This window comes from Triturus cristatus, chromosome 4_1, assembly GCF_964204655.1.
Source record: "Triturus cristatus chromosome 4_1, aTriCri1.1, whole genome shotgun sequence".
Lineage (NCBI taxonomy): Eukaryota > Metazoa > Chordata > Amphibia > Caudata > Salamandridae > Triturus > Triturus cristatus.
The window spans coordinates 519,223,564-519,236,174 of record NC_140585.1 but is presented as its reverse complement, the minus strand read 5'-3'; the positions used below and the strand labels follow the sequence as shown (position 1 = coordinate 519,236,174).

The 12,611-nt window shown below is 43.0% G+C and overlaps 1 protein-coding gene across 2 annotated transcripts in view; it reads left to right on the top strand.

Annotated features, from left to right (window-relative positions):
• Positions 1-12,611, top strand: part of LMNTD1 (lamin tail domain containing 1) — a 1,465,565-nt gene that overhangs the window by 271,957 nt on the left and 1,180,997 nt on the right. For both annotated transcript variants that reach the window (XM_085652774.1, XM_085652773.1), the window contains exon 5: positions 4,055-4,148. In XM_085652774.1, coding sequence (XP_085508900.1) covers positions 4,055-4,148 — 94 coding nt within the window. The remainder of the gene's footprint in view (positions 1-4,054; positions 4,149-12,611) is intronic.

Genomic DNA, 12,611 nt, shown 5'->3' with positions numbered 1-12,611 from the left:
TCTTGCTGTACCAAACAGCCAGGTACTTAAAGTCAGCTTCCCAGAAGGCAGTATGAAGTTACTCAATGAATCATTCACAATTTGGGGGTAAAACACTGAAAACACAAGGTTCTGTCACTGGGAATTCTCTTGCGTCAACGCCATTTAGAGAAAACAGTACTACCATGAAATATTATGACTTGCATTAACGTAATGACCATTAAATTCAAATCTTTTCCCTGTCTGACTAGTTCTGCTTATAAATTACAGTTGACTCCTGGACATACCAGCGAATTAAATTACAAACAGTGTTTATTTAATAAGGGATGGCTATTACGGTTTTCATAACTGATCACCTAAAAACAGGTGAATACCATGACAGGAGTAATGTCGATCCACAGTAGACATGCAGTAATAATCCTCTGATGTTGTGGAGACATCCTGACTTGCAGCAAGCCTCGCTCTGCTCCCAGAAGGGCAGGATGCGTGGCATGCGTCCCCTTAAAAACTTACTTTATGGTGGCCGGCCTGCCAGTACCATCGCCTGTGTCTGCATTCTTCTCCAAAGGAGAGTCCGCTGGGAGTACGCTGTCAGTTCTTCCTGGTCCTTCTACCAAGAATTCTCTGGGAAAGAATTCTGGGTATTTGGGAAACCCAATCCGAGATAGCGGCTCCTCAAGCCTGTAGCTCTCTTCCCAAAATCATCATGGTGACTTTCAACTTCTCGGGAGGTACTTCCTGCTTCAGCAATATAGAAGGCAACATTTTCTCTTGCTCCTTGCATAGCAACTCTACTTCGTTCCTATGGGTGTGTTTCCTCGCTCCTGTTTTTTCCAGTGTTCCTGCAAGGGGTTTTTCTTTCTTTGTCATCGGCTTCTTCAGTGCCTGGTTGTGTTCTTCCTTGGCTCCTTACTACCTGTGGTACTGCCATTATGAAGTGTTTTGCCTCTGGGCTTTTTCCTCCTCTGGGACTCCTTCTGGAAGGCACCATCTGCTTAGGCACTTCCAAGTGTTGACGGTATTGTGGTTATTGGAAGGGGTCACCCCTACCTCGGGCAGACAAGACTGTAAAACTCTGGACTTCACGGGCAACTGGCTGTTGGAGATATCTGCCTATAGTCGGTTGTATTTCCAGTGTGCCCACAATTGGTGAGGCCTAATCCAAAGCATTGTTTCCAGTTCTTGAGGCCTTCACATTACCTAAAGAACAATAATTGGCGACAGGTCCAGATAGGGGCAACCAAAGTAGTGTGTAGTTTGCATCACACACTTAATGATTCTGGTACATATTGTGGGAACAAAAACCATGCCCCAATATTTTAGAACACCCCAAATTTCAGAAACCACAAAATGATCTCTCACGGTTCTCCCACAAGACGTAATTGTGCAAAAAGGCACCCTCCCGGACATCAGTTTAGCAGAGTATCAAAATAAGTAGCTAGGACCACTCAATAATTGAATTAGAGCGCAGAAGGAAAAGTTAAAGGGTTTTATTACAAAAATCTCAAAATGAATATGTACAGAATAATTGCCATAAATGCTCAAATGCAGAGTTATAACAGAGTACTAAAAAATCTGAAATTTTTCGAAGTCCCAAAGGAGCAGCAAAATCAGGAAAAGGTCAGACAGCATCCCTTTTAGCATCAACGAAAGCTAAAAAATCTTATGGCTCAGTCCGCAAATCAGGGGTTCTTATACACGATTCATGCATAACAAACTAGCTAAAACTGCAGTTTAGCACAGCATGACGTATGCAACAATTTGTTAGCAAATCGAAGAATTACCGTTAATACCTTAACTCACAAGCACTATCCCACTCTAAGCACCCAGCACCTTCCGTGCTACTGCAATCCGGAAATGTTCAAACAAAATAGGAAACATTTTTTTAAATATCAGTTCACACAAATGAATAAGCATCGTTTGCCCAGCTGTACTACAGCAGAAGGACCATGTCTATTATAACATAGGAGGATCACTAGAAGTTCCATTAAAAGTATTTTATTCCTAACAGTGAAATAATCCATTACATCAGCTGTCTTTGCTTTCACAGGGCTTGTCAGGACAGAAGTTGCACCAGGGGACCTGATGGGAGAGGGATATTACAGGAGTGAATGACAGATTCAGCTTCCATTTTATCCAAGATATCGTTTTCACGTAAATGTGGCACAACTAATTTCTGTTAATAAACACACTTCTATGCTTCATATTAAATTCGGTTCACCAGCAATCATAGTAACCCACCATATACGTATTGGGCGCTACATAAAAAGTATTAATATTCATTATTATGTATTTCACAAAGACATAGATTTTAATACGCTTCCACAATATTCACTGGAGGAATGGAGAATAGGGTCATTTTATGATTTCTGTAAATTAACTACAAAATGTATGTTTACATGTCTCCACCACCTCAATTAAGAGGGTTCAGACAAATTTAAGAAGAGTGTTAAGTTACTACTTGCAACTTTTCACATGCAGGTGGAAATCTCCCTCTGGTAAATTTTAGGGAAAATGTTAAAAGTTTATTAAACAAGTTAAAAAATTAGAAATAAGTTAACTGTTAAAAATTATATGTAATTAACTGTAAATGTTTCTTTTTGCTATAGAACAATATTAAAAAGTTACAGAATTTATACCTCAATTTAAAATTAAAACAGAATTATTTTGAATATATATCTAATTAAAAGAAAATAATTTTTGTTGGAAAAATTTAGAATAAATGTAAAATAATAATTTAAATGTACCAAAATAATTTAAAGTGATGCACATCATTAATTAAAAGAAATGTAAATATTTTTTTTAAGGTAATAAGGTTTATTAATTTTTCAATGTATAAAAGGTTCATAAAATATCTTTTATTTATTGACATTTTAATAATAAATAAGATGTATTTATATTTTAAATTGTTGAATTCATTAAATGTATTATAGCATTATTTCCTATGGGATTTGTATTCAAGCCCTACAGCCATTATGTTTTACGGGAAGGTGTTGCTGTACCAGTGTCTGTCCATTTGTAGTGCTGGGCTTACTCTAAGTCTGAACTGGAGTACATTTACAACTGTATTTGGGTCATATTTGATTGTACTAACTATAGAATTGTGAATAGCAAGATACTTACTCTTGGTGCTTGCCCCTATATAAACCCCACCTTACTTCTCCCTTAACGCCTCCCCTTTAGTCATAAGTATTCCCCATTTTCCAGCCACTCCCCTCTGTTCCTGACACATATATTACTAAATTGTATAATTATGTGTGTGGAGATCTCCACACAGAAATGAAAGAGGTAGAGACCACTGCACGTAGGTATGTGAATAGCATTTTGTAGTTTGTTAGTAGTACTATTGTAGCACTAATTTCCTCAGTGTTTCTCTGCAACACTTTCACCAGATTTGACATACCAGGGGTTTGTCTGGAGGAAAAGGTGGAGTAATTTTGCACCACTTGTGATCCAATTCAGGTTAACAACCAAACAGAAAGAGGGCCTAATTTTAAGATTTTAGAGGAACCCCTTCCTGAGTCTTTAGCTCCTGCTGAGGAGCAGATTTAGATATGTTATGCTTTTCCTCCACTCTGCATCACTCCCGTCGCAGGAATCACCAAGGAGTTATTGGCCAGGCATCTTCCAGCACAATATTATATATTATATATGGTAGGGATGATCTTTAAGAGTTTCGAAGGCTTCCTAATTCCTACATTCCTCTTGTGAATTTCATGTTTGTCTTTATCTCTAGGATATTGCAAGATATTTTCTGTACTTTCTCGTTGCAGTCTCATTATGGTAAAAAGGTGTATGATGTCACCGGGTCACTTCAGTGAGTTTGTGACGATTCTTTCACCACTCTATGATTTTGGCGACATTATATGGGTCATTGTTTATTTAAATATTTTAATAGAATTTCCCATTTTATGAGTCTGCTTTTTCAGTACGTGTTAGCTGAATAAAATGGCTCAATAACAATTTTGTAAAGTTGCTGGCTATGCACCCTTATTATTTAAGAAACATAATGCATGCTTGAAAGAGATCGTGTTTTTTTACTTAAAATGAAACAATGTTTTTTTACTTTAAATAGGTATGAGGAAGAATATGCCATGAGACAGAAGCTGCAGGAGCAGATGTGGGAGTGCAAGGACCAACTGCAGTATGAAAAGGACCTCCATTTAAAGGTAAAATGCCAGCCATCCTCGACAGAAAGTCAGCTTAACACTTAGGTTATATTATCATCCTGTTATGGTACAAATACCATGCACAAAAAACACAACTAAATGATGGAGGGAGTGCTAAAACTTTTCAACCACTCACCCCACTCAACAGATCTGGGTTTAATCCATCATTCTTTTGCTCACTATGCTACCCCAGTTTGGACCCAGCCAAATGCAAATCAATCTTGACCCTGCTCCTCATGGGAACAGTCCAGCCCGAACTGGACCAAAAACAGGCATCCTGGGACCAGGTTCGATGCACGGACTAAGTACAGATTAATTCGCTTTTGACTAGTGACCCTCCACTGGCCATCTGCTGCTCATGCTGGAATTCAGGTACTATTTCTCAGCTATGATGAGGTCGACACTGGCCACGTCATAGCTCCTTTTTTTTTTGACCTTATTTAACTTATCCCCACACCCTCCCTGTTTCTTCTCCCCTCCCTCCCATCCCTGTTTCTTCCTGAGTCTCCCACCCACCCCGTCTCTCCTTTTTTATGTAACTTATCCACGCCCCCTCCATTCCTAATTGTTTTCATTGCAGGATTCTTTCTCATAGACTGGGCTCTTACTCGCCACTTTTCTGCCTTTCGCCCAGCACTCTTGTAAGTGTAAGAAGATGTGTAAAAACTTTGAATAAATATGAAAAGAGTGCTGCATTTTTAGTTGGTGAAATACAGTTTCTATGCGCATCAAAATATTTAGAACTACAGAGTGCAACTATCCCTCAGGCCAAAGACCAGGACAAAATAAGAACACTATCGTAATTAAAAAAAATGTTTCACAAAATTAAGGGAGAATGGGCATCTTTAGTGATCACTGACCGCTACTTGCACAGGCCGTTTGTGAATCCAGCGCAATGCCGTTTTGTGCTAGAGGTATTTCCGCGTACAAGACAACATTAGCATGTAAATTGAGTACTTAGGGTTCGCTTAACAGCCAATCCCAGGGCTAAGCATATTGTGTTACTCATTTTGGGATGCAAGGGACGCTTAATATGTAAGGTGATCTAGAATTGGAGAATCATCAGCACCTTAGCCAGTCCTAGTTTGCTGCACTGAAGTCGGAAGTGTTAGCGGGCTATACAGTCCACACGTGCCTATGCAGCAATATATGGATGCTATTTTAGCCATCCTACTGTAGTCTGTGGTAGCGACAGTTTCTAGCTGCTTGAATTTTGCATCAGCACACCTGAAATAGATTGAATCTCTTTTTTATTTAACTTATCCCCACCCATTCACTCCCTGTTTCTCTTCATCCCGTCCATCACCTTCTCCCCATCCCACCCGCCTGCCTCTTCAATCTCGACCTAAAAAGCACGATGAAGTGGCCAGCGCTGGATGTTTTCTGGCACTTCTTAAAATCATACTGTTATCCACCCCACATGCCCCTCCATTTGTTACCCTCGCTACTGCCCTACTGATTGCCAAAGCCAATAGCTTGCGCATTGGGGGAGATAAAATTGGCTTTGCCAATGCTTGTTTTAAACACCAAGTAAAGGCACTAGCTTGAATAAAGTTCTACCTTCGTGCCAGGTTAGTGGAACTCTATTCAGCATATTTTTCTATATTGGAGAGCATAGAAGCCTACGGAAATTAAAATGGGACATGGCATTTTTTGACCCACTTTTATTGGGCCCACTTGACAAATCTGCACAAAATCTGTTATGCCGAGTCCAAATGGTGGAATATTTTTGTTGGAAACTTTAATGCAGATTCTTTGAATGACAGCAGCGTTTTTAAGAGAGCATAGAATGCCTTTTCAATGGGGTCTCTGACCTAACCATGACTGCAGAGGCATTATCACTACTGAGTCATATGCATTCACACCAGACAGTGGGCAGCCGCTGTCCTCAAAAGACATGAACCTATCTGGAAATGCCCACCACCTCCTCTCTCCCTCAAGCAGAAAAAGCATACAAGATATGCGGGGAGAAACCACACAAAGTTAGACAATGCATGTTAAGACAACCTCACTAACCCAGAGCTTCCTGGCCAGACCAGCACCTCACACAATGGACATAGTACACAACCCTGCATGATACCTCATTTACTCCACAGCAAGCACATTCTCTCAGAACACAAAGCACAGGAAGGTGTAGCATGCAACCAAGAAGAGGGCTGAGGCGCACATTCCAGGCAGCCCACACATACTGGGCCCTGTCAATGGGGGACGCGCGCTGTACAAATACTGCCAACATAATAACAGTTTGCAGATAAATGTGCTCCCCGCTTACGAACAAAAGCTAGCTGTTCGTACTGAGAAAAACTCTGACATCGATGAAAGCCTTTAACAATTGTTTACAAAAGGGGAGAGACAGGAAAGCTGCAAATTTCAGTTTTAAATCTGAGCGCCGAACCCAAGTATCACGGGGCGGTGAAACGGCACCAGTGTACGCACCGCTGGAGGCCCCCCAAGGAGACCCTTGTTCTTTAGAGTCCACACAGACGCAACGTTTAAAGGAGTTTGCAAACCAACAGAGACTGCCCTGTCACACGAAAGATGCAGCAACTCAGGCTGTCAGAAAATATACTTTAATCTCACCCTGAAGGAATCCATCTTCAGATGTTTACAGCAGATTATCAGGCGCTCAGAGCTGGCTAATTACTGTTTTATGTTCCCTAGCACCTTTCCTGTAAGCAGGGGCGTAACTTCAGGGGGGAGGGGAGGATAGGGGTTTTTGGGGTGTTACAGCCCCTTAATAATGTATTCCCTTGCAGAGTTTGATACAGATCCTTTCAGTCGGTTGTGGTAGGGTGGCTGTCAGATTTCACCTAGGATGTTTACATGCGCACACAGACAAAAACATATAGACATACTCTGTCCTCTCTCGTGTTCTAAGTTTCTAAAACTGTTGGTTATTTTATGATATATTCTTCAAAGTATCCCTAACCATCCGCACTGCTCTCCCTTCCCACTTCCCCTTAAGCCCGCTCATACTCTGCTTCTCAAATAATGTATTTTATCATGCTATGCCAGTGGGATTGTTGGAAAATGTGAAGCTCTCCCCTCCCCCCAGTCCTACTGACCAAGCTACGCACCCGCCTGTAAGTGCTCCTTTTTGCATTTTTTCTTCTGATGCTCAACAGCTCCATAATGTTATAATGCTATATGTGCTGTTCACATTTTTAATTTGCTCAGTTCGGTGCAGGAACAAAGGGCACGTGTCCGAAGGTTTGTGGACAACGTTTCCAGACATATGCTCCCAGCCTTACTGCATCAACTGGTGAACAAAAGTATTGACATTTTTTATTATAGTATGTGAGTCACAAATTAAGTGAAAAAGACGTTTAATTTACGCAAATCATTGTGCATATGGGCACTCTTGTGGGAACTGACCGTTAACCTTCTTGTCCCTTATCACCATTCCTGTCCATCATGGCTCATCAGAAGACGTATCTGACTTGTTATGGTTTACTAGCTTCAAGTTTCATGTAAAGCACCCAAATACCTCTTGTGGGCAGGTGCGCTATATATAAAACAGATGAACAAATACGATAAATATGTGTAGCCCTCTTCTGGCTCTCTTCCAGCCCACCTCTGGATTAACACATTGCGTTTTAAAGGTTGCAATATCTTACGTGATACAATACTTCCTTGGCATTAAACAGACCATGACTTTCCGAGTGTCTTTTTAGGTCGAGCATTCGAGACCTCTTGTATACACTTTAGTATATACTTATATGTGAATGTACTTTGTGGGCTCTGGAGATCAGTAATAGGACTATGCTGCTTCTGCTTTGGGACTTTTTTTTTCTGTTCAACTGCCTCTATTTAACTGCCTTGATAGAAAACGACCAGTAGAGGTCAGTAAAATATTAGAATTACGTTCTGCTTCTTCAACTGCTTCTACTTAACTGTCTTGATAGAAAACGACCAGTAGAGGTCAGTAAAATACCAGAATTACTTTCTGCTGAGGGACTTTCTTTTAAAAACAATTTCTAGCAACTGCCTCTATTTAACTTTCTTGATAGAAAACGACCAGCAGAGGTCAGTAAAATTCCAGAATCACTTTAGCATTCTCTAGATTCCAGTCCATAGAAATTGTCTTCCACGAGCACTCTTAGACATTCATATTTTTTTCAAATCTTGTATTTTTAATGATATGACCACCGAAGGGCCTGATTTTATATTAAAAACAGAGCTTTGGACTATACCATTTCCAGCTGAAAGGCAATATATCTCTCCATGTGTTCCCATACCTGGTGTGGCACACAGTTTGGTGCTTACTTTCCTTCCATGTTAGAGAACAGTAGATGTTTCAGCACCCAGGCTAATGTGCTGCATAGCTAAATACATATAAGGTCCCAACTGCATTGCAAATGCTTGTTTAACATATCATTCTGTGTCTTCATTTGGAGATGTGCATTCGGTGGTACGATATAAACAAAGATCTCTAGTAAGTTTCCAACAAATATGTTTCACCAATTTGTACTCGGCATGACAGATTTTGTGCAGATTTGTCAAGTGGGGCCCAATAAAAGTGGGTCAAGAAAATGTCATGTCCCATTTTAATTTCTGTAGGCTTCTTTGCTCTCCAATATAGGACAAGCATTGGCATAGCCAATAGGTCTCGCCTTTGGGACCTTATGTGTTTAGCCAGAACTTTTGGCTATGTTGTAAAGCATTGTGGCTGCTGTGCATTATGTTAAAAACTTATAATAAAAAGTGTTAAGCATTTTTGTTACCTTTATACAAACAAAGACAACATTATATGCAACTGAAAAACCTGTCTTCTACTTGTACTTGCACTGCTGGCAACTTCTTCCTGCCTGTTCTCATGCTTGTTTGTTATAATGTTTGTGTTATGGGGGAGCGGGACATAAATAACGGGGGAGTGGATGTTGGAAAACAGTAATTTAATTAGAACACGAGCAGCAGACGCACACTAGGGGAGAATCAACAGATGCCAGATTCCAAGGGCAGACTGGCGTGATGCTTAGGTGGTCACTGATGCAAAATGGTGGTGGTGAATGATGTTTGGTGCTCAGGTGGTGACACCATATGGTGTGGATTGGAGGTACGTTGTGGATTGTGGAGTTGAAATATGTTGTTTGGTGTGTAATTATGCGGTGTGTATTGGAAATGTGTGGAGTTGAATTGTGTGGCCTGGAACTGTGGTGTTGAGTGAAATTATGCCTAGTGAAATTTTGTCATGGTGTGGAGTGCATTTTGCATTAAGTGCAGTGTAATTATGTAGCATATAATTATGTGGCACTGAGTGGTATTGTGTGGAGTGTATGTTGCATTCAGTAGAGTGTAATTATGTGGCGTGTAATTACATGGCACTGAGTGGTACTTGAAGTGTATGTTTCATTGAGTGCAGTGTAATTATGTAGCATATAAGTATGTGGCACTGTGTGGTATTATGTGGAGTGTATTTATGTTGCATTGAGTAGAGTGTAATTATGTGGCGTGCAATTATGAGGCACTGAGTGGTATTATGGGAGTGTATGTTGTATTCAGTAGAGTGTAATTATGTGGCATATAATTATGTGGCACTGAGTGGTATCATTTGGAGTGTATGTTGCATTGAGTGCAGTATAATTATGTGGTACTAAGTGGTATTGTGTGGAGTGTATGTTGCATTCAGTAGAGTGTAATTATCTGGCGTGTAATTATGTGGCACTGAGTGGTATTTGGAGTGTATGTTGCATTGAGTGCCGTGTAATTATGTAGTATATATTTATTTTATTTATTTATTTTGCGATTTCTAAAGCGCCTGGTGACCCGTAGGCATCCCCGCGCTATAAACTTGAAGAGATCCAGAGGAGGGGGAGAGGGAGTGAATTATTTGGGGAACAAGAGGGTTTTAAGTTTCCTGCGGAACGTAGTGAGGGAGGGTTCCAGACGTAGACTGAGAGGGAGTGAGTTCCATGCTATGGAGGCTTTGACCGAAAAGCGACGACCGCCGGTGCGAGCCTTCCTAAATTTGGGAACCGTGGCAAGATGTTCGGCATCAGAGCGAAGGGGTCTGGAGGCTTTGTATGGGGTAACCATATTTTTTAGCGCGGCTGGGCCAGCTCCATTGATGAGCTTGTGGGTGGTGCATAGGGCCTTGAACTCTACTCTCTGGCGAACAGGGAGACAGTGTAGGGCTTTAAGGGCAGGCTTTGCTGAAACTCTAGGGGGGAGGTTCAAAATAAGCCTGGCCGCCGCATTCTGGGTGCGTTGGAGTTTGGCCAGGGTGTACTCAGGGGCCCCAAGATAGATGGCGTTGCTGTAATCGAGCCGGGCCAAAACAAGACCCTGGACCAACAACTTCCTGGATGGGAGCGGAAGAAGAGGCAGGATCTTGCGCACGGAACGCAGGAGACCGAAGCAGGTGCCTGCTGTCTTGGCCGCCTGCGTTTTCATGGTTAGGTCAGGTTCCAACCATACTCCTAGTGTTTTGATCTCAGTTTTAGGAGAGGGGATTTCGCCGAAGGTGTCAGGCCAAGATGTAGGTGGAAAGGACGTCCATTTGTTGCCCAGGAGCATGATCTCGGTCTTTGCACCGTTCAGCTTCAAGGCCGAGTCACACATCCAGGTATGGATGTCCTGGAGACAATGCAGCAAGCTGTCAGGGTGGTTATCCAGGTGGGACAGGGAGACGACTAGTTGGGTGTCGTCAGCGTAGTTAATTATTTTTATACCGTAGGGGGCCACTACGTCTTCCAGGGGGGCCATATAGACATTAAACAGGGTAGGGCTGAGCGACGACCCCTGGGGAACTCCATTCTTCAGTGGAAGAGGTTCTGACCGGGAGTTGCCGTCCCACACCTGAAAGGATCGATAGGAGAGAAAAGATTCGATCCACGCTCGCGCCGTACCCACAATTCCTGCCTTGGCCAGGCGATGTAATAGGACACGGTGATCCACCGTATCAAAGGCGGCGCTAAGGTCCAGGAGGATCACTGCCACTGATCCCCCTGAGTCTAGGATACACCTTGCCTCCTCGATGACAGAGAGGAGGGCGGTGTCCGTGCCATGGCCAGGTCGAAACCCAGTTTGGGATTGGCGCAGGATATTGTTTGTCTCAAGAAATTGGGACAGTTGCGAGTTAACTAGCTTTTCAGCCATCTTACTGATGCATGGGAGCAGTGAGATCGGTCTGTAATTAGACATGTCATCCGGGTTAAGTTGGGGTTTTTTCAGCAGGGCCTTAACGACTGCGTTCTTCCAATTGGGGGGCACCGTTCCTCCAGCGAGGGAGGAGTTGATAAGGTCCATGATGGTATAGGCTATGGTGGGAGACACCTTTTTTAGGAATCTGACCGGGGCTGGGTCAAGAGGGGACCCGCTTTTCATTGTCTCTAGCGTGGACATCACCTCGGTGAGGGAAACTGCTCTAAAGGTGTCCAGCTGTGGGCTATTGTTGCCGTTTGCTATATCTGGGGTGAGAGGGGGGCTGATGGTAGGAAGAGAGTCCAGTATCCGCAGGTAGTTAGCCAAATCCTTACTTCTGTCTGGAGGGGGGGGAGTGAGGGGGGGGTGCTGTTGGGATGTTTAGTAATTCTTTGACTATCTGATAAGATTCTTTGGAAGAGTTAGTTGCGGTTTTTATTCTGTTGTCGTAAAACGTTGATTTAGCTAATTTCAAGGCTGTTTTGTAACGTCTTACCGCGTTGTGATATATGTCCTTGTTACTATGGAGCCAATCTTTCCTCCATACTCTCTCGGCCTTTTTGCACTCTTTACGGAGCGCTCTGAGATCTGAATTGTACCAAGGTGCATGGCCCTTGGTCTTATTTTTAACCTCTCGATTTTTGATGGGGATGAGGCTGTCGAGGGAGGAGGAAATCCAGTCTCTGAACTGGATATCTGCCAAGGCGGGGTCGGCTGCAAGACTGGGGGTAGTAGCGTCAAGAGCCAAGGCCCAGTTTTCCATCGAAAGTCTGGCCCAAGATCTATCCTTGGTGTAAGTTGGGGGGATATGGGGTTTCTTAAAGGACCCTGGGAGATGGGCCGAGACCAAAAAGTGGTCCGTCCACGGGAGGGGGAGGGAATTGGTGAACTGGAGGGAAGGGATGTTCGAGAATACAGGGTCGAGCAGATGTCCTTTCGAATGCGTGGCTCCTGAGTTAGCCAGGGAGAAGCCAAGGGCGCCAAGTTCACAGATTAAGTCAGATGGCCCTGTGTCTAATGGATCATCGAAATGGATGTTAAGGTCACCTGTAATCAAGAAGTTAGATGTTAAGTGGGCCAGGGATGAAACGGTTTCTAAGAAAGCGGCGGAGAAGGGGCCGAAATGTCCAGGGGGCCGGTAGACCAGAAGGCCTGACAGGGAGTAGGTCGGTGAGAGCGTCAGCGTGAACAGACAGCTCTCCGACTCCTGGCTCTGAATCTCAGTAGATCGGCAGGTGAAGTAGTCTCGGTATATGATAGCTATTCCACCACCTCGACCCAGAGGGCGGGATTGGGACATGATGAGGAAGCCCGGGGGAA